The 21,878-nt window shown below is 42.8% G+C and overlaps 1 protein-coding gene across 2 annotated transcripts in view; it reads right to left on the bottom strand.

Annotated features, from left to right (window-relative positions):
• LOC117510249 (tetratricopeptide repeat protein 28-like) overlaps positions 1-21,878 on the bottom strand; it is a 450,652-nt gene that overhangs the window by 61,607 nt on the left and 367,167 nt on the right. For both annotated transcript variants that reach the window (XM_034169888.1, XM_034169889.1), the window contains exons 10-11: positions 3,550-3,679; positions 3,194-3,412 (exon numbers count right to left, since the gene is read on the bottom strand). In XM_034169888.1, coding sequence (XP_034025779.1) covers positions 3,194-3,412; positions 3,550-3,679 — 349 coding nt within the window. The remainder of the gene's footprint in view (positions 1-3,193; positions 3,413-3,549; positions 3,680-21,878) is intronic.

The following is a 21,878-nucleotide window of genomic DNA, read 5'->3' as shown; positions in this document are numbered from 1 at the left end:
ACGATGTGAATCACATATCTTTTATTTTGAGTCCTTGTCAACCCTTGGCAGACATCAGAAAGCTGGGATTGCTCTTGTTACCCTGTGCACCGGTGGTGTGCAGAGGGTAATGAATGAGTTGAGGTTTAATCTTCATCCTTGTGTGTTTGTTGGTGTCAATGTGCTGATACGAAAGCCATAAGGGCAGAAGAAGAATTTAAAAAACCATTAGTGGAGCACAGAGGAAAAATGCAAAGAATGAAATGATGTCCTGCTTGTTCATTACCAAAGTGTTCTCCTGCTGACATGTGTGAAGATGCTGGCCGTGTTATTTGGCTACGTCACTCTCAATCATCATGCTTCATTGGCAGACGCCTTTTGGGGCGAACAAATAGGTGGGGGGCACTTCCTAACAGCAGAGTGGCAGGTGGCAGTGCCGCTTGGTGTTAAAGCTGGCTGTTACCCACGCAGCTGACATCAAGCTACGGCCTCAAGGCCTGTTATCATCTGTAATCTGACAACGTGCATGTGTGTCTGAGCAGATTTATGGTTGTTATAGTGTTAAAGAACAGAAACAGGTTGCATTATATGCAGGGATGCCCCAATCGGATTGAATCTAATCAGAATCGGTCAGACCAAGACATTTTTTTTTTATTGATCTGTATCGGATAAATTAAACCTGAGTCAGTCTTATTTATAAAGGGACCATGTACAATAAAAACATAAATGTTTCCATTTGATGCATTGTACCAGAGTTAGCTTAAAGCTCATTTACATCTGCAGTCCCTTGACAAATCACAGTTAAAACATAAATAATAAAACATCACAAAACATAAACTCAAAACTGCAAAACTACAAATCACCCACACAGACATATACACTCACATCCACACAAAACACATTCACACAATCCTATTTACATAATCCTATTTACATGGCGCACAGCAACGCCGTGATGAAGCCTCACGGGACATGTTCTGGCACATCCACAATTTCTCGGATAATCACTCAATGGAAAAACCACCGACAGCTGTCTGAACGCCATCTCAAAGCCATCCTGTGAGACCAAAACAGAGGTGGTTTTGTCTCGCTCCACTAGCGAATCCATCGTGACACGCGAAGCCTCTGCTTGGCTTTCCATGACAAAATCTCTTGTTAAAAGTGAAATCTGCCGGAAAATGGTTGATGTCCAGCTCTTGTGATAACCAGAGAAATGGCACACGATGGTCACGGATCCAGACAGCCATCCGTTTAGAAATGAAATGGTCGTTCAGCCTGTCGACGGGGGCTTCGGAGCGCGGCGCGCCCCACAGCCGCTGGGGGCCGTCCTTAAAGCGACAGTAACACTCCTTATTCTCTACCAAGACCGTAACATTTTCACCGAAAGCCAGATAAATTTTTCTAATGGTTTCCAGCTGCCAGTCTCTAACAGTTTCGGAAAAAATTCTGATGGAAAAAAAGCCCAAATCATTCCGCCATTTCCTGGCAATGAAACAACGACGAGGGGGCTGGACCACTCCTCACTCAAAGCCTGCTCACAGGCGAATGACGCAACTGACAGGCGTGAAAAAACTCACGCATGCGCACGAAGGTTCAAGCTTGTCTGACGCAATCACACGTGATTCAAATCCATATGGTTTTTGAAAAAAATAATAAGGTCGGATACTTTTCTAATAGACCTCGTATGTCTAAAATGCATCAAATTATATCTGATGGTTTTGGTCATTTTTTTCACATGTGACTTAAAATTAAGATTTGAATCAATTACTACTCCAAGATATTTAAACTCCCTCACAGTGTCAATCCTCTCAGCTTTTATAATGATTTCATCACTCACACACTGGTTGGTTTTAGAAAAAAAAACATACCTTTTGTCTTACTTATGTTAAGGCTGAGACATGACTGGTCAAGCCACTCCATAATTCTTTCCATAGCAGCTGTCAGCTTCCTAGCTGCTAGTTCAGCAGTTTTTGCATGTGTGTATAAGACAGTATCATCAGCATACATTTGCAGATCCATGCCCTGACACACCTGTGGCAGATCATTAATATAAAGACTAAAGAGCAGGGGGCCCAAAACAGAACCTTTGAGGACATTTATCCTTTTGAGGACATTCACTTTGAAAGCATGGTGCCAACGACCAAACAGAGAGTCCTGACTAATGCTGTTTCACTATGGAAAGCACATTTTAAAAGCACCTCAATACTAGAGTCCGACTGATATATCGGTGAGTCTTTTCCGAACATACAGTATCAGCACTGTTTTTGCCAACATGAAAACTTGAATTTTACAGAATAAACAATGGAGAAAAACACTTTGGCAGTTGGAAATGCTATCATTAGGTATTTTGCCAAGCAAAGGGTATTCGGACGGCATTGCTTACAAGCTTGGTCACATTACCAACGAAAGACAGACAAAGCAACCAACTCCCATTCATTTTCAAAGTGGGTGTATTACAGAGACAGGAGACATGTGGTTGCTATGCTACCAGCTAGGAGGAGCCAAAATAGATAAGAAGTCTGTTTTATGGCAGTGGTGAGCAATGTGACACGATGACTGCCAATCCAAGTGAAGGCAGCAAGATGGCGTACGTGTGCATATGTTGATTGGTTGTTAGTTATATATAGTGGAACAGATGAGCCATAAAAAATAGATAAATAAATAAATACATGAATACAACCATTAAAAAGCAGCTTGGATTTATTTTTTTTTCCTAATGCATGGCAGGGCTGTTAAAGTAAGAAGTATATACAATGTACTGATGTTAACCCTCTGGGGTCCTTTGTCACTGCTGAGTCCAAACCAAAGTTGTTGTTTTTTAATGTTTCTTGACTTCTGAAGGTTAATTCTGCTCTGTGCAAGTGCAATATCACAGAAAATACAAACAATGGTTTGGGACTTGGTAGTTGCAGATACTCAATGGTCATGATTACTGCAGATGTGGTTAATGAGAATGGCTCAGTTTTGTCCAAGGATTAGGGAGATCATGCATGAGGATCACGGCAGAACAGTGGTTAACAGTGTCGCCTCACAGCAAGAAGGTTATGTCATAGACTACAAACTTGCTAAAAATCACCTGTAACCCAACATGTACTCCAACATAAAGTAAGATATACTAGGAGAATGGAAAGACTGAGAAATACCAGAAACAATGTTGATCATTCATGTGGAAATTAACACCTGCTGAACAATCCAGTTGTGTGTTGGTCCTCACCTGCTCCTGGAGCCAGCAGCCAACTGTAGAGGTAACCAGCAGCCATTGAGAAATAAAGCACCAGAGCCCTCTGGCTATTGACGGTGTCCAAAATGTGCTCCACTGTTACTGGGGTGTAAGGGTCCGAGTCCTGTTGGCCTGTCTGCCTCTCCACCAAGAGGTCAGCAAAGGCCCGCGTACGACCCCGTTCTGCCACTGCCAGAGCCTCGTCGTGGTGACCTGTGGTGTTAACATGTAAATTCTGAGAGCTGATTTTTGATAAGGTGGGACAAAAATATATTGGAATTAATAAGTAGAGAAAAGAATAAGGAAGGACAGACACCTTGTGAGCAAACCAGAACTGAAAGAGGTCTTACCCAGGCTAACAAGGACTCTTTGAAGTGCCTGGTAGCAGGATGTTTGCAGGTCAAACAGGGAGAGTTTGTAGTCGGTGCTGTGCTGGGCTTCATGGCGTATGGTCTCAAACAGTGCAGATGCCCTGTAGAGCTAAAGATAAACAGCAGTTAGTCCAAAGTAGTTCTTTCTGGGGTGCTATAAAAGGTGCATTGTGACACTAAAGACATTCAAAATGCATGTAAATGTACTCAAGGTGTTGCACTTTTCTAATAAATGGCGAACGTCTAACTGCATACAGTTGGCTGGAAACAAGAAGTCCTTGGCATTACAGTGATCAATGGGTTTGCAGTATTGCCTCAAAAGAAGGCTTGAACCCAACCTGTTTTAACTCATATGTGTGTTTCCTCACACAGTCCAAACAGATTAATGTTAAGGTATCCGTGGACTCTAATTCTGAGTTGGCTCTGTGTGACTTCCAACAGGATCAATGGGAATGCTATTATACACTGTAAGCTGTGTCCACTAGATGGCACCATCCCATCTCAGTGCTCACCACTGGCGCCACTCGCTGCCTTTCATCTGTGCTTCCCTCTGAAATGAGGAATGGGCTGTAATGTAGCTTGATGAATCACCATTCAGCACGAGTAAGCCTCGCCATAGCTCTTATTTGCTTGGACAACGAAAACAGCAATGAGAAGCGACGCTATTACTTGAGCATCTTGGATAGACAGTGTGCAAGGAAATAAATACACGCTGAACTCGGTACACCTGTCTTGTGTCATTGGACCTTTCTAGCCAGTGGCAGACATTGGATTAGAAGAACGAGTGACAATGGAGATGTGGGGCAGCGGGCAGAGGGACAAAGTGTTGCATACAAGCCAAGCAACACTGGCCAAGAGTGCTGAATCATGGGAGCAGTTATTGATTTCCTATTTCTCCACTAATGGCAGATGTGTGAGCTGACTGAGGCGGTTACAGAGCACCCCTGTAGGAGGCCAGAGCCAACCTGGACAGAGAGGTGTGAGACTACAGTGTGTACAAAGAGCTACGGGGGAAAACAGGCTGTTAGTTGGGACAAAAAAGCACCTGTCAGCACCGAGGCTGTAATAAGAATCAAAAACACTGTGTATGTGTTTTTTCTTCTTCTTTTTTTCGTGAACACGTTTCTGCATACACACGTCACATATTCCAAGGTCAAGCTGGAAAGTGTGTCAGAGGGAGTGCACGGACCAGCTCTGCTGCACAGAGCTGCTGGTCCCAGGCTGATACTGCTGATAGGGACATGGACTGATTGCTCCACTGCATGTTTTACCTCTTTGATGCAGCAGAGATCTTATGATTGTAACAATTTATCACACTTATTCGGTACTGATGAAAGAAACATAACCCAAAAGCATCTGCCACGGCTGTGGAACAGGTAAAATCTCCTGGAGTGTCACGCACTCAGACAGGACTCTGATGTTCTCACATTGCTGACACTGACGTAACTTTTATCCGATGTGTTAAGAGAATGTTGATGTCACTAAATTAGTGTGCCTAGATAGAGAGAGTGACGTCAACTCAGAACATGGCGCCGCTCCACGCGCTGAACTATTGAATGAACCTTTAATGTTTGCAACATTTTTTTAAATCATTTAACCACATACAGCAACACATCCAGGTACAGGTACTATCAAAATAAATATAAAAAATAGTTAAGCTATCAAATTTACCTAAATTTACAATTTTTAATGATTTATTTAATTAATTTAAAGCCTGATTTATGCAGCTGCACAGCCTAACTCCATGTCATGCAATGACATGTGACAGCTTTAAAGTTCTTTGTCTCTGAATTATGCTTTATTATGGACTAATTTGACCCTCCACAAGCTTTTCTTTCTACAGTCATCACCTCCACATCAAAAGTAAGATGTACAATTTCCTCTTTTACAGACTTCGTGGTGTAAATGCGGACTTTTCTGATCCATTTGTAATCAGTGCACACACTGCAAATACTATTATAATATGATGGCAGCCGAAGGATTGAAAGCAGAAAAGTGCGAAATCACAGCCGGCTTTGACAACTTTCACTGCCTGCTTGCTGCCTGCCGCGCACGCTCCAAGTCTGAGCACGGTGCAAAAAAATAAACAGTCGGACTTTTAATCAAGGAAATGACTCCAGTCCCACATGCGAGGGTTTTAATGGAAATACATTGCGATCAGATGGAACATTTTATCCAATGCGAGCAAAAAATCTGTTGTTCAAAATCTGTTATATACGGTGTTTATTACATGGAAAACAATACAAATACTTTGCGACTTTTTTTGTCTGGTGACTGCGAATATCTAGTTTATACAATGATGGTTTAGGTTTTACTGTACATGGGACTGAACAATAAATTTACCTCTCAAAGCTTTGATGATGAAGTCGCTTCCATCCCACACAGCTGACTTTATTTTCCCAAATTTTTCTTCTGTTCGGATCTGAAGAGAATCTGAACATCTTGAAGCCCTTGTGTCTATTTGTGCGTCCAAATGCACAACAACCCGACATTTTCAGTGAATAAATACAACCCCTGGCAAAAATTATGGAATCACCGGCCTCAGAGGATGTTCATTCAGTTGTTTAATTTTGTAGAAAAAAAGCAGATCACAGACATGACACAAAACTAAAGTCATTTCAAATGGCAATTTTCTGGCTTTAAGAAACACTATAAGAAATCAAGAAAAAAAATTGTGGCAGTCAGTAACGGTTACTTTTTTAGACCAAGCAGTGGGAAAAAAATATGGACTCACTCAATTCTGAGGAACAAATTATGGAATCACCCTGTAAATTTTCATCCCCAAAACTAACACCTGCATCAAATCAGATCTGCTCGTTAGTCTGCATCTAAAAAGGAGTGCTCACACCTTGGAGAGCTGTTGCACCAAGTGGACTGACATGAATCATGGCTCCAACATGAGAGATGTCAATTGAAACAAAGGAGAGGATTATCAAACTCTTAAAAGAGGGTAAATCATCACGCAATGTTGCAAAAGATGTTGGTTGTTCACAGTCAGCTGTGTCTAAACTCTGGACCAAATAGAAACAACATGGGAAGGTTGTTAAAGGCAAACATACTGGTAGACCAAGGAAGACATCAAAGCATCAAGACAGAAAACTTAAAGCAATATGTCTCAAAAATCGAAAATGCACAACAAAACAAATGAGGAATGAATGGGAAGAAACTGGAGTCAATGTCTGTGACCGAACTGTAAGAAACCGCCTAAAGGAAATGGGATTTACATACAGAAAAGCTAAACGAAAGCCATCATTAACACCTAAACAGAAAAAACAAGGTTACAATGGGCTAAGGAAAAGCAATCTTGGACTGTGGATGACTGGGTGAAAGTCATATTCAGTGATGAATCTCGAATCTGCATTGGGCAAGGTGATGATGCTGGAACTTTTGTTTGGTGCCGTTCCAATGAGATTTATAAAGATGACTGCCTGAAGAGAACATGTAAATTTCCACAGTCATTGATGATATGGGGCTGCATGTCAGGTAAAGGCACTGGGGAGATGGCTGTCATTACATCATCAATAAACGCACAAGTTTACGTTGATATTTTGGACACTTTTCTTATCCCATCAATTGAAAGGATGTTTGGGTATGATGAAATCATTTTTCAAGATGATAATGCATCTTGCCATAGAGCAAAAACTGTGAAAACATTCCTTGCAAAAAGACACATAAGGTCAATGTCATGGCCTGCAAATAGTCTGGATCTTAATCCAACTGAAAATCTTTGGTGGAAGTTGAAGAAAATGGTCCATGACAAGGCTCCAACCTGCAAAGCTGATCTGGCAACAGCAATCAGAGAAAGTTGGAGCCAGATTGATGAAGAGTACTGTTTGTCACTCATTAAGTCCATGCCTCAGAGACTGCAAGCTGTTATAAAAGCCAGAGGTGGTATAACAAAATACTAGTGATGTGTTGGAGCGTTCTTTTGTTTTTCATGATTCCATAATTTTTTCCTCAGAATTGAGTGATTCCATATTTTTTCCCCTCTGCTTGGTCTAAAAAAGTAACCGTTACTGACTGCCACAATTTTTTTTCCTGATTTCTTATAGTGTTTCTTAAAGCCAGAAAGTTGCCATTTGAAATGACTTTAGTTTTGTGTCATGTCTGTGATCTGCTTTTTTTCTACAAAATTAAACAACTGAATGAACATCCTCCGAGGCCGGTGATTCCATAATTTTTGCCAGGGTTTGTAAATAAAATAATTGGATTTTCAGACAGATTAACAGCGAACGCTATTTTGAACCCAAGATGGCACCAGGAGTCACGTGACTTTTCGACTCATTATGTCACCACTCTATCTAGGCACACTACACTAAATTACTGAGCTGAGCAGAGTTTGATGCGTGCACGTAGTATTTCTAATGACTGCTGAAATAAAAATCCCACTGGAGAACCCTCATCCTTTTTGACAAATGATCTGAAAGTGCTTCATCTACCCCACTGAAATTTAAGGAGACGTGAATCCATATATTCACGTTCTGCTTCACTGTGAATGTGAACTCATCAGATGGAGCATATGCTCTTCAAACAACTGATTAAAATCAAGACACATCAGTCTGTATGCCACGGTGGGCAGGAGATCACAGACTGGGTGTTAAAATACAACCAGCGTTAGGAACATGAGGAAGAGGTACCCCCATTCCACACCTATGGAAGCTTTAGGAATTTCAAGTGGACATATATACAGTGCAAGCCTACATGGATTACGTTTGAAGGGGATCGAGGCACAAAGTCATATGTAGTAAGAGGCCAGCTCATGAATAAACATCCTATTACATGTTTCCCACTGCAAGAACTAGTTCCTGCGTACTGGAAAAATCCTGTGCTCAGAACTGGGCCCTGTTACAAGCTACGTATCTGCTTGCCATTCCCACAAGTCCAAAAAGACCTTGAATTTGATGTAAATTAGAGTGGTGACCAAAAACCACATCCATAGCTACGTTATGAAGTAAATTTGTTGATGCTGGAGTCAGCGACAGCAGTTCAGTACCTTAATTTTCTGTAGATTTTCTGTCTGAAATTGCTCTGAAAAAACTAATGGTGGCACAGCAGCAGAAATAATGCTATCCAAGATTACACACTCGCCCTGGAATAATCAATGCTACACCCCTGTAGTACCTTACCTACCTAAATGTCTGGTGTACTTCAGCATTTAGCCCTCTGCATTGTGTTTGACACTTCACTGTCCAGCAGTGGACTCATGACCTCAGGCATGTTAGGTGGATGCTCTAACAAGGAGACTAAATCCCAAGGCCTCTGGTGCCTGTCACTAGATGGTTTTTTGGTGTTGGTGAGTGAGGGCTGCTCACTGCCTGCTTGTTACGGCTATGTGTGCAAAACATCAAAAAAAGTTGTTTTAGCATGCAGTATTGAGGGCCAAAGAACCCAAAGAAATATATTTCTCCCCATGCACAATTGCATGGGGAGACTATCGGTACTGGCCAATAAAAACGTAAAAAGTTAGTTATCTGTATCTATAGATGTGAAAATTTGCATCAATAAGACTTGTTCAGACTGCAACATGTGTCATTCTCTTTTAAGAGGGTTGTTAATGTTTTCAAGACAAGTGACTGAAAAAGTGTGCCGTGATTTGAAAGGAAACTGGAAATGCATTATGGGAAATATGGTATTAGTGCTGTTCCCCTGCAGAAAAGTTTTATTAAGCTTCATTTCATTTCATTTGAGTGAATGTGAGGCATCTCTGTAAAAGCACTTGACCATGAAAGTCCAAAATAAGTGCAGTCCATGGTAACATAAGTGCACGGTTTATACCTGTTTATGTGTGCGCACAATGTATTAAGAGTATTTTCTGTGTACCACAATAGCAGTTATACAGTGTTAAAAAAGTCAAATATAATAATTCAAAAGTGGGGAAAAAATGCATAAGTTTTCATTATAGGTTTTACACAGAAAACAGATATTTTACAGATTTTCCTAAATTATTAAGATCAAACACCTTCAATAAAGCTATCGCACTTAAACTTCAGTAACCTTAAAATCACAATGAAAAAAGTATAAAATTATTAACACGGACACAAATCTTTATACAACCCCAATTCCAATAAAGCTGGGATGTTATGTAAAATGTAAATACAAACAGAATACAATGATTTGCAAATCCTCTTCAACCTATATTCAATTGAATACACCACAAAGACAAAATATTTAATGTTCAAACTGATAAACGTTATTGTTTTTGTGCAAATATTTGCTCATTTTGAAATGGATTCCTGCAACACGTTTCATAAAAGCTGGTACAGTGGTATGTTTACCACTGTGTTACATCACCTTTCCTTCTAACAACACTCAATAAGCGTTTGGGAACTGAGGACACTAATTGTGAGTGTCATGACTGTCAAGTCTCAAGTCTTAATGACCACCAGTTGTTCGCAAGCTGACTTGAGACTTGACTTGGGACTTGCTGATTCATGACTTTAGAGTGACTTGATGGTGACTTCGTTCCACCTCTACCTGACTATTTCATTGTTCCATGCAAGTGCTATGATAGAGACTGGCCAGCAGATGTCGCCATATTTAATTGTATCAAATGCTTCAAACACTGAACCATTTCAACACAACTGCTTCACACTCACAGTGGTTCAAAAGCTTCAGTTTCTCCATCAGTAACAATTATCAATAAAATGCATCAGCGACGACACGTTTTCAGCACGTGTGCACAGACAGACTTTCAATCATGAATACTTGCTAACCAGGACATTAAACAACATATGATATGTCCTTTAAATTACCTAGTTTGCAAATAGTTGAAGTCTGTAGCCTATTGTTTCAGCACACAATTAGAATGATTAGGCTACGTCTATAGTGACAAGGGACCAAATTTTATTAGATAATAGATTTTTCAATTTGTTAGGCTATTTATTGGCTTACCTTGTCAACCAAAACTTTCTATCACGCATCAGTAGCCGACTCAGAAACAAGCTCCAAAGCTTTGCTCGAACTCTCTCTGAACTCTTCACACGCAGGTGACGTATCAGGTGCAAGGTTTTCAGTGAATCAGCAATCAGAAAATACTACAGTCAGAACGTTGTAAGCAGATGTTAACAGCTGTTTTGGGTGTGCACGTTAACCTCCTTTGCTTTCATTAAGAAACAATGCGCTGTTGTCTAGTCTACTCTAGTCTAGTCATCAACAACAAAATTAATATTATATTAATATAGATATTTTTATTTTGGTGTGGCATTTCTTGCTTGTGCGTGAGATTGATGCTGAAAGTGTGAGTGTCATGCCAGATACATGAGAATTGGCAACCCTGATAAGGATCCTATTGTCTTAGGTACAATTTGTACATGTTCAATAAAGCCCCTCTATCAATCAATCGATCAAAAACAATACGAGGTCTGTCAATAAAGTATAGGTCCTTTTTATTTTTTTCAAAAACTATATGGATTTCATTTATATGTTTTTACGTCAGACATGCTTGAACCCTCGTGCGCATGCGTGAGTTTTTCCACGCCTGTCGGTGACGTCATTCGCCTGTGAGCACTCCTTGTGGGAGGAGTCGTCCAGCCCCTCGTCGGAATTCCTTTGTCTGAGAAGTTGCTGAGAGACTGGCGCTTTGTTTGATCAAAATTTTTTCTAAACCTGTGAGACACATTGAAGTGGACACGGATCAAAAAATTAAGCTGGTTTTCGGTGAAAATTTTAACGGCTGATGAGAGATTTTGAGGTGATACTGTCGCTTTAAGGACTTCCCACGGAGCGATACGTTGTGCAGCGGTCCCAGGCGCCGTCATCAGCCTGTTTCAAGCTGAAAACCTCCACATTTCAGGCTCTATTGATCCAGGGCGTCGTGAGAGAACAGAGAAGTTTCAGAAGAAGTCGGTTTCAGCATTTTATCCTGATATTCCACTGTTAAAGGAGATTTTTTTAATGAAAGACGTGCAGGCGGATTGCAGCGTCGGCTCGCAGCCGCTGCGACGCTCCGCCACAGGAAAAACACCTCCGTTGGAAGCTTTAAGGACAAGTTGGAACATGTCCAGCTGTTAAACAATTTCTCATATACTCACTCCACTGAAAGCCATCAAAAGCCGACAGGATTTTACAAATGGTTATCAACACGGAGGTGTTTTTCCTGTGCCGTCTGCACGTCTTTCATTAAAAAAATCTCCTTTAACAGTGGAATATCCGGATAAAATGCTGAAAACCGACTTCTTCTGAAAGTTCTCTGTTCTCTCACGACGTCCTGGATCAATAGAGCCTGAAATGTGGAGGTTTTCAGCTTGAAACAGGCTGACGACGGCGCCTGGGAGTGCTGCACGACGTCTCGCTCCGTGGGAAGTCCTTAAAGCGACAGTATCACCTCAAAATCTCTCATCAGCCGTTAAAATTTTCACCGAAAACCAGCTTAATTTTTCGAACCGTGTCCACTTCGATGTGTCTCACAGGTTTAGAAAAAATTTTGATCAAACAAAGCGCCAGTCTCTCAGCAACTTCTCAGACAAAGGAATTCCGACGAGGGGCTGGACGACTCCTCCCACAAGGAGTGCTCACAGGCGAATGACGTCACGACAGGCGTGGAAAAACTCACGCATGCGCACGAGGGTTCAAGCATGTCTGACGTAAAAACATATGAATGAAATCCATATAGTTTTTGAAAAAAATAAAAAGGACCTATACTTTATTGACAGCCCTCGTATTTACATTTTAAGAGTGGAAGTTGTGCAAATTAAGGAATATTTGTAGATCACCCTCTGTGCAGGTAGTAATGAGACAAATGTAAAGGCATAGGAAGTTAGCTTTGAGTTCGCAGAACTTAGCATGCATGCTAACATCTGCAAAATTGACTGAATGAAAATATCTTGTAAATGACTCCAGCGGTGTTATCAGGTTACATAAACAGCGTTTTCAGTTTTAGAAGTGTGTACTTCTCGCTAGCTTTTACATAATATATGACACAGAAGTTATATTTACACACAAACAAAATGGAGTTTTGAAGCTAGCTACCAGCCTGTGATGTCACCATGCTAACATCCGTGAAATGGCTTGTAAATATGTTCAGAGATGCTATTAGGTTCGAAAAACAGCTTTTTCATTTTTAGAAATGTTTATTTCTTACTAGCTTTTACATAATATTTGAGAAACATGTATATAAACATACAAAACAAAGCAATTTTGGAAAGACCAGCCACTGACGTCATAGTGCAGCTCTACTCTGATTGGCTGTCACACCGGTGATTGAAACAGAATGTGACTTTTTAACCTCTTAAAATATGTTAAGGTTAGTCATATTTGAACTTTCCCACGGTCTGTGTCCCAAGAATGTTTCCTGTAAATTTGAAGACTCTGGGAGTAATAGGACTGGATTTATGCAGGACCCAGACAGATGGACGGACGGACGGGCAGGCGGACGGACAAGCCAACGCGAAGCCTTCGCAATACCCAATGGCCACATTTGATGATCGTGAGGAAAAATGAGTCCAAATGCAGTCTGGTCCATATAATGACACACATATTTAATAATCAAAAAATATTGTCATTTTACATAAATTCATATGTAATTTAAGAAAATTATATATATAATTATATAATGTAGTTTTTTTAAAATGGAAAATGTATTGAGGTTTATTAATTTACAGAAAATAATGACTGTATTTTCATTTCTGTTTTTGTCAAAAAACAGAAAACTACTGCAAAAAATTGTTATTTAAAATTAAACTAGGATTTTATTTATTTAGTTTTAATACAGGTTAGGTCAATTCCACGGCAGGAGACTTGGTGCTCTTCAATGAAAAAACAAACAAACAAACATAAAAAAAAGCAATGTTTATATATCAGGACTGGCAATGGCAAAAATGAGTTTGAAAGTATCAGCATATTGAATGTAGGCAAAAAGTCGATATTGTGCATCCTTATTTTTATATTTTGGAAAGATACCTTGGTTCTGATGAAATACAAATTTTTGGAAGAGATACTGTTGTGTGTTGGGGGGGTTTGGCTGGCCAAGATACTGTTTGTGTGTTTTGTGTATACTTCGGGTGGTTTGTGGGGGGCGTGTCTGAGGCTGTGATGATGGATGAAGCATCTCTCACCCTCCACTGTCATCATGCCAACCCCATGCACCTGGAGCAGTTCATGTGCAGATCTAGAGGACTACCAGCTGAAGAGGATGTACCTGATGAGCAGTTCACGTGCAGAGTTAAAGGATTACCAGCTGAAGTGGATATCCTAATGATGTACTACATTTAAGCCATGACTGCTCTGTGTAAGGTGCTGGGGACTCAACCTTGTTGCTGCTCTGTGACAATCGTTTGTCTAACATTGTGACGCTGAGGATCGCTCCAGGTTTGACGCACCGTGCCTGTTAAGGAGATGGGTGAGGGACATGCTCCATCAGCACACTTCAGAGGTAACTAAAGCTGTGAATGACTTTGAGTAATTAACAACAGTAATTTGGTGTTTTGTACGCAGCTATATTTGAGCTACTCTGATAATTGTGTAAATTCGCTCTTCACAGCCGTGGCGTGCGGATTGATGGTCCTCCACGGGCTGTGAGAGCTGTTTCTGTAATTTGAGTCTGAATTAGAACCTGAATGTGTTTGCTGATGGTGTGAACCCTAAACAGTATTTGTGTGAACAGTGTTGACTTATCTCGCCTCTCATCCTTAACAGGCGCTGTCCGATTCATTAACCACCTGCGGGGTGCCGGCGGGAATTTCTGGGTCCAGAACTGTCGGGCTCCAATCCCTTGGGCGCTAGGAAGAGTGCGTCGTCCTCCACCCCGCCAGGCTGTTAATTCACTTTTTGTTTATATTTGCACTTGAAATAAATCTGTTATGTTCTTTGGAACCGCTCTCTGTTTCTTTAGCGCTGGCTCCTTGTCAGACGCTGGTTCGCTCCTCTAACCTGCGTCCCAATATAACAGAAGTCCCCAGCCAAACCAGCATGGACCCAGCGGCAGAGGAGCTGGTTTAGTCCGGGAAAGCGGCAGCGAATGTTGGAACCAATCCGGGATCCGTTGCGGGTGCTCTCCACCCAGGTTGTGTGCGTGGGCGCGCACATGGCGGAGTCACGGTGTCGTTTTGCAGCACGGGTCGCTTTGCGTCCCGCTGTTGAAGCTGTAGCCCCATCTCCTCTGGTGGTAATTGGTTCCAACATCTGTTGTGTCAGCTCCGGACCACTTTAGTAAGGTGTCACGTTTGCTGCACTCAGCTGCTCACAGAAAAGCAGTATGTTGATTTTTCTCTGTGGCCACAGGGCTTTTTATTTGTTGCACTTTGGCTCCCCCTGCTGGCAACAGAGTCACATTGCCGTCAAGAGCTCAGAGTGGGAAAAGACATATTTCCTGCTCTCTGACCTTGACGGAGCAAAACACTTATCGGTTAGTTAGTGGTTAACATTTGTGGGGTTTTATTAAGGTATTTTCACAAAATGTATTTGTGATTATTATAGCACATTTTAACATTCCTGGTGGAGTGGACAGACCGGCTGATTGGAGCTCTTCTGGACCCAGGTAATGGTATTTTTTACTTATTTGTAGTTTTTTATTTTTTGTTAGTGGGTTGGGTCGTTTTTTCTTTGTTGTTTTTTATTTCCCTGTCCCCTAGCCCTGACCTCACACACTTCTGTACCGTTCGTCTTTAGTGTGTGGGGTGGTGCAGGTTGGTTACACTGGGCATCTCCTACGAAACCTCTGCACCTGGGGGGGGGGGGGGGGGTTTCAGGGCCGTTATTTCTATTTAGTTGATTCCCGGTTCCACTCCAGCCTCAGCAAGCCTTTGACCGTTAGTCATCGGCGTCGCTGGTGTGTAGTGCAGTGGGAATGTGCTTCGGTCGGAGCAGTGGCGCCGATTCGTGCTGTTTGCCTTTTCCGCTGTCCACCCCTCCCGGTAGGCTGAAGCACAGTCTGAGTTATGACACCGGACGTACTTCCGGTTTTCCTCTGCGCTTGGGGTGGGACTGGGTTAGTTTTTTCCTGTTTTCTCCCCCGGCTCAGTAGTCCTGTGCCGTTCGCCACGATGTATCTGTAGATTGGCTCTGGGGGTGTTCCGGGGTCTTTCGGGGTGCTGGGGGGGGCAACGGGATTTCCCATTTGTTTTGTTTGCCCCCGGGGTTGTTATTGGTGTCCGCTGGGGGTGTGGGGTGTTTATGTTATTTGTGTTTCCTCCCAGGTTCCACCTCCAGGGTTGATGGGACGGTCCTCTGGGGGGGAAAGGACTGTGGGGCCGACTAACCGGATGTGGCCGGGCCTGGGGTTTCTGGGTCGTGGGGGTGTCTCCTGGGGTTTGATGGAACGGTCCTCTGGGGGGCGCTGTAGCTCCCGTGTATACCTGGGGATCTCAGGTGGACCCGGTCTCGGTTATTACTCCTAGAGCTGGCGGCAATGTCCTCTAGGGGGTGTTGTGCTCCACTTGTCGTCTGGGGGGGGGGGGTGTTTGTTATTTTCTTTGTGTCATGTTGTGTTATATTGTGTTATATGGGCCTCTGTTGGGTTTTTGTGGGTTTGGGATTTGCTCCCTGGGGTTTGATGGGACGGTCCCCTGGGGAGGGTTTTGGGGTGGTCATGTGTTTTTATTTTGTTATTCCCCAGCTTGCTTCCCTGGGGTTGTAGTTGTGCTGTACTCTGGGGGGGTATGTTGGGGTTTTACTGTGTGCTTTGTGTTTTATGTTGTACTGTGTTGTGGGACTTTTTTGGGGTGTTTGGAATTGTTTTTGTTTTCTTGCCAGCTGGCTTCCCTGCCACATTGTCTTGCCCTCGCTGCCATATCCTGTTCCTGCTGTGGACCCTGGGGTTTCGCACCGCCTGTTCCTGCCGTGGACCCCGGGGGGGGGGGAGCTGTTTTCTGGCCAGGTCTGTGTGGTCGCCGGGAGGCTTCCCGTTGAGGGGGGGGGTACTGTTGTGTGTTGGGGGGGGGGGGGGGGGGGGGTTTGGCTGGCCAAGATACTGTTTGTGTGTTTTGTGTATACTTCGGGTGGTTTGTGGGGGGCGTGTCTGAGGCTGTGATGATGGATGAAGCATCTCTCACCCTCCACTGTCATCATGCCAACCCCATGCACCTGATGAGCAGTTCATGTGCAGATCTAGAGGACTACCAGCTGAAGAGGATGTACCTGATGAGCAGTTCACGTGTAGAGCTAAAGGACTACCAGCTGAAGTGGATGCACCTGATGAGCAGTTCACGTGCAGAGTTAAAGGATTACCAGCTGAAGTGGATATCCTGATCAGCAGTTCACGTGCAGTTCCAAAGGACTTCCAGCTGAAGTAGATATCCTAATGATGTACTACATTTAAGCCATGACTGCTCTGTGTAAGGTGCTGGGGACTCAACCTTGTTGCTGCTGTGTGACAATCATTTGTCTAACATTGTGACGCTGAGGATCGCTCCAGGTTTGACGCACCGTGCCTGTTAAGGAGATGGGTGAGGGACATGCTCCATCAGCACACTTCAGAGGTAACTAAAGCTGTGAATGACTTTGAGTAATTAACAATAGTAATTTGGCGTTTTGTACGCAGCTATATTTGAGCTACTCTGATAATTGTGTAAATTCGCTCTTCACAGCCGTGGCGTGCGGATTGATGGTCCTCCACGGGCTGTGAGAGCTGTTTCTGTAATTTGAGTCTGAATTAGAACATGAATGTGTTTGCTGATGGTGTGAACCCTAAACAGTATTTGTGTGAACAGTGTTGACTTATCTTGCCTCTCATCCTTAACAGGCGCTGTCCGATTCATTAACCACCTGGGGGGTGCCGGCGGGAATTTCTGGGTCCAGAACTGTCGGGCTCCAATCCCTTGGGCGCTAGGAAGAGCGCGTCGTCCTCCACCCCGCCAGGCTGTTAATTCACTTTTTGTTTATATTTGCACTTGAAATAAATCTGTTATGTTCTTTGGAACCGCTCTCTGTTTCTTTAGCGCTGGGTCCTTGTCAGACGCTGGTTCGCTCCTCTAACCTGCGTCCCAACATAACAGATACTGGACTGAAACTAACATTAGAGTCTCTGCAGCTTCTGTGATGGGTTTATTAACCAGTGAAAACAAGTCAAATGGGATTTCATGCCCTTTTGAAAAAGAGTGTGACTCATCTAAAGCAGTGAAACTAGATATCACCCTGTTTGTTGTAGACTGACTGAACTTTCCGTATAAAACTCCATCCTATGAATAAGTTCATCCAATTACAGCACAACCATTAATTAATTTGTGAAATGGAAACAAAAGCTTTTGTAATGTGACATTCAAAGATATACCAATGAGCCATGATATTTCTCTCTGAGCTACTACAATTGACAAGGGAATAACAAAAAAAATTCTGTCTCTACCACTTGAGATGCCTGAGGGATTTAGGTAAAAAATCTCAATCTGTGCCGCATAGGCAGCATTTTGCAGGGACCATCAACAGCTGCTTTCTAAGGCTAGTATCTCACTGGGCTGCAACAGCCTATGAATGGTAGCCACGAGGAAATTTGCGTAGTTTGGTGCGAAGACCGCATCCATTCACCGTCCCCTCGCCTCAGTCACAGGGTGGTGCCCACATGTCACTTGATTTTTGAACAGACAGAAAAAACTGTGCGATAAACTTCCTCGCCAAATTGTCAGGCAGGCACCTTGCACCCCTCACCACATAGTCTCTGCAACACATCTTTAACAGTGAACAAATTTTCAGTTCATAAAGTTCATAACTCTGTCAAAAAAAGATCAAATTTCCTTCATATTTGAAAGCATTATGTAGGATGCTATCATTTATAGACTGACAATGTTTGATGTGGATCAGATCCAGATTACAGATTTTGTGGCCATTTAAATTTAACGCTGAAAACCCCATTTAAGATAAATTTTACATTATATCTTAATCAAACATGTCCCAATCACTCACATGATCATTGTGCCTAACTGCCTTTGCTTCCAGCCTTCCTTCTGAGTTTTTGTCCAAGTCCTTGTTTTGATTGCCTGCCGTGTTTCTGACCACCTGCCTGTTTTTTGGACCATGCCCTGCCTTATGTATTTTGTACCGTTGCTGTCAGGCAAGGGCCGAGGCGGGGCACAAACAGGGTTGTACACAAATGCAAGACTCATACTGCAGGCTTAGGAATAGAAAGGCTTTATCGGAGAAAACAAGCAAATGTTCGGTACACTGGTGGTCAAACAGCCAAGCAAACAAAACTGGAAGGAGTAGGCAAGGTCGTTGTCAAAAAACACGCAGGTTTCACTAACACGGCAAGGCAGGATGCAGAGGCTGAGACTAGACCAAGGTCAAAAACAAGGCGAGGGTGATACACGGGTAGGACTCCTGGAAGGCTGGTAAATGAATGTGGAAATTCAACAAACTGACAGTGAGGTGGCAAACACAAAGGACTTAATTAGAACCAGTGGTAATTAGGGAACAAGACTCAGGTGCTGGAGAACAACTTAGAAGGGGGGGGGGGGATGTGGGGGGGTGTGGCAAACAGAAGGGACAGGACACACCCACACCAAACCCTGAACACCAGATAAGAGAGTGCAGTAAGACAAAAGCAAAGTGAATTGGGCCCAACTCAAAGGTGAACCTAAAACCACAGTGATCTAAACAAAACGTCAAAACCACTAATGAACAAAACCCAAGTACAAATAAAATAAAGACTTAACATGAAAAAACAAAGAATTAACCAGAGAACAAATGCAAATACTGGAAAGAAATCAACAAAAGAAATAAAGGCTCAGATAAACTAGATTGAAACTAACACATGGCCTAATAAGATAAACAGATAATTCAACATATGATGAAATCAAAACAAACAGGTGATACAACTAATGATTACACAAAGGGAAAAAGCAAAGGCTGGACACAAACTAGAACAGAACTTGACTCATGACTAAAGCATGATGAACAGAAAATACATGATAACTACGTAGAAAACAAAACCAGTGACCTCAATATTTCAAACAGAAAATTAAAGACAAAGGATCGAAGACTGATACACACGAGTCCAGGTAATAACAAGAACCCAGAACAGACCGAATCATGACAGTTGCTGATCTTTGACTGCCATCTTATGTACTGCATCTGCCTGTGTCCAGATTAAAACCTTTTGAACGCCAAACGCCTGTGTCAGAGTCAAGCATTTGTGTCCAGCTCCTCCGGTTCCTGAGCCTGATAGAATGATCTGGCCAAGAATGGACACAGCGGACTCCTGACACCTGGACTGTGCACGCGCACAGTGAACAACTGGTACAACAGCAGGAGACGCAGTCAAAACTGTGCACTGGACTCGGAGAGTTGGCCACACGTCAAGATGCCATGATATCCTCCTTGAGCTCGGACAGCCGATACACAGACTCGATCAGCAAATCCCCCTGCTGTCACCACTAACCTGCCTTCTGGTCCATCAGCAGCCCCGGCGGTGTCTGTTTTGAACTTTGCAATCAACTCTCTCGCCCAGAGTGTTTCTCCGGATGTCACACCTTTCATCACCCAATGTGAGTTACACTTTGACCTACCCTAACTCCTCCCAGATCCTGCTCGGAAGTTCGTGGTCGAGGTGGACGCCTCAGACGTTGGTGTTGGGGCCGTTCTGTCCCAAATTTGTCCCATGGACAACAAATTGCACCCTTCTGCTTTCTTTTCCAAAAAATTCCCCACCGCCGAACATAAGTATGATATTGGTGACCATGAACTGCTGGCGGTTAAAGTGGCCTTGGAGGAGTGGCACCACTGGCTTGGGGGGGAGGGGGCACAGATCCCGTTCCTCGTTTGGACGGATCACAAACACCTTGGGTATCTTCACCAGGCCAAAAGGCCAAATGCCAGACAGGCCAGATGGGCTATCTTTTTTAGCCAGTTTAATTTCACCTTGTCCTACCGACCCTGCTCAAAAAAAGGAAAACCGGACACCTTATCCCTAAAATTTAGTCCAGAGAATCAGAGTTCTGGTCCCACCACTATTCTGCCGGCTTCATGTTTCATTTCAGCACTAACCTGGGATATTGAAACAAAGGTCAAAGCGGCCTCCGAGGGTCTTCCCATACCCCCAGAGTATCTGCCAAATAAACTAATGATTTCTCAGTCCCACAAAGGGGACTGGTGCACAGTTTGGACTGCCTTCTTGTGTACTGAATCCTGCCTGTGACCAGATTAAACCCTTTTGAACGCCAAACCTGAGCCAGAGTCAAGCATTTGTGTCCAGCCTCCTCTGGTTCCTGAGCTTGATAGCCTGACAAAGTTTGATCCGGATATGATCTGGACTGTGGATTTTGTGGACATTTGAATTTAATAATTAAAAGCCCATTTGATGTACATTTTGCATTATATCTCAATCAAAAGTGCCTCTAGCATTCTCATTTATGACAATGAGGTGGAAACTGGCACTCTCAATGAATAGAATAAGATATTTGATTTTGTATTATATTTTAGCTTATGAAAAGCCACTTCTAACAGGACTTTGACATTGAAATTTTTTTACAAGGATAAAAATTTGTGGAATTGGAAACTAGTGTTGGCAGCGGTTTGCGCTCTACGAGCTCAGTGCACTGGTTGTTTTTATTTTCATCATATGTGGGGACATCAGTAGAACTTGAGAGACACAGCTCCTGGACATCATTCTGTAAATCTGTGAGTCGTTGTTCAATTTCAGTTCAATTTATTTCATATATATCACGGCAAATCCCAACAAAATTGGCTCAAGGTGCTTCACACAAGTAAGGACTAACCTTACCAACTTCCAGAGCAAGCACACAGGTGACAGTGGTAAGGAAAAACTCCCTTTGAGGAAGAAACTCACAAAACGAATATACAGGAAATGTTGCCGGTGCACAGGACAGGAGGGTTTCAGAAATGGATACCACACCCATCTCTGGATGAAGCCGCACCTCCAACAGAGAGAAAAAAAACAGAAAGACAACAAATACAGCATAATTCGTCAGCATTAAGCAACAAGAAGAACAAAAGAAATACTAAGGTGATCGCTGGCCACTAGCCCTAAGCTTCACTAAAAGACCCAGAATTTAGATAAAGTTGAGGCCGTGGCCCGCTTCGCTTCTAATTTAAATGGGTAAAAAGCATAGTAACATACTATGCCAGTATGCTAGCCATACGAAAGGGAAAATAAGTGCATCTTAAGTCTGGACTTGAAAGTCTCTATAGAATCTGACTGATTTATTGACGCAGGGAGCTAAGTAGGGAGATGCCAGTCCGTGAACAATTTTATAGGCTAGTAGCAGAACCTTAAAATCTGATCTCACAGGGACAGGAAGCCAGTGAAGAGATGCCAAAATGGGTGTAATGTGGTCAAACTTTCTGCTTCGTGTCAAAAGTCTGGCAGCAGCATTTTGAACCAATTGTTCACACTTTTCTTCTTGTTTTTTTAAATTATTATTTAT

The sequence above is a fragment of the Thalassophryne amazonica genome, chromosome 5, assembly GCF_902500255.1.
Source record: "Thalassophryne amazonica chromosome 5, fThaAma1.1, whole genome shotgun sequence".
In the NCBI taxonomy this organism is placed as follows: Eukaryota; Metazoa; Chordata; class Actinopteri; order Batrachoidiformes; family Batrachoididae; genus Thalassophryne; species Thalassophryne amazonica.
Note: the sequence above shows the minus strand (reverse complement) of the source record. Positions and strands in the feature narration are given on the sequence as shown.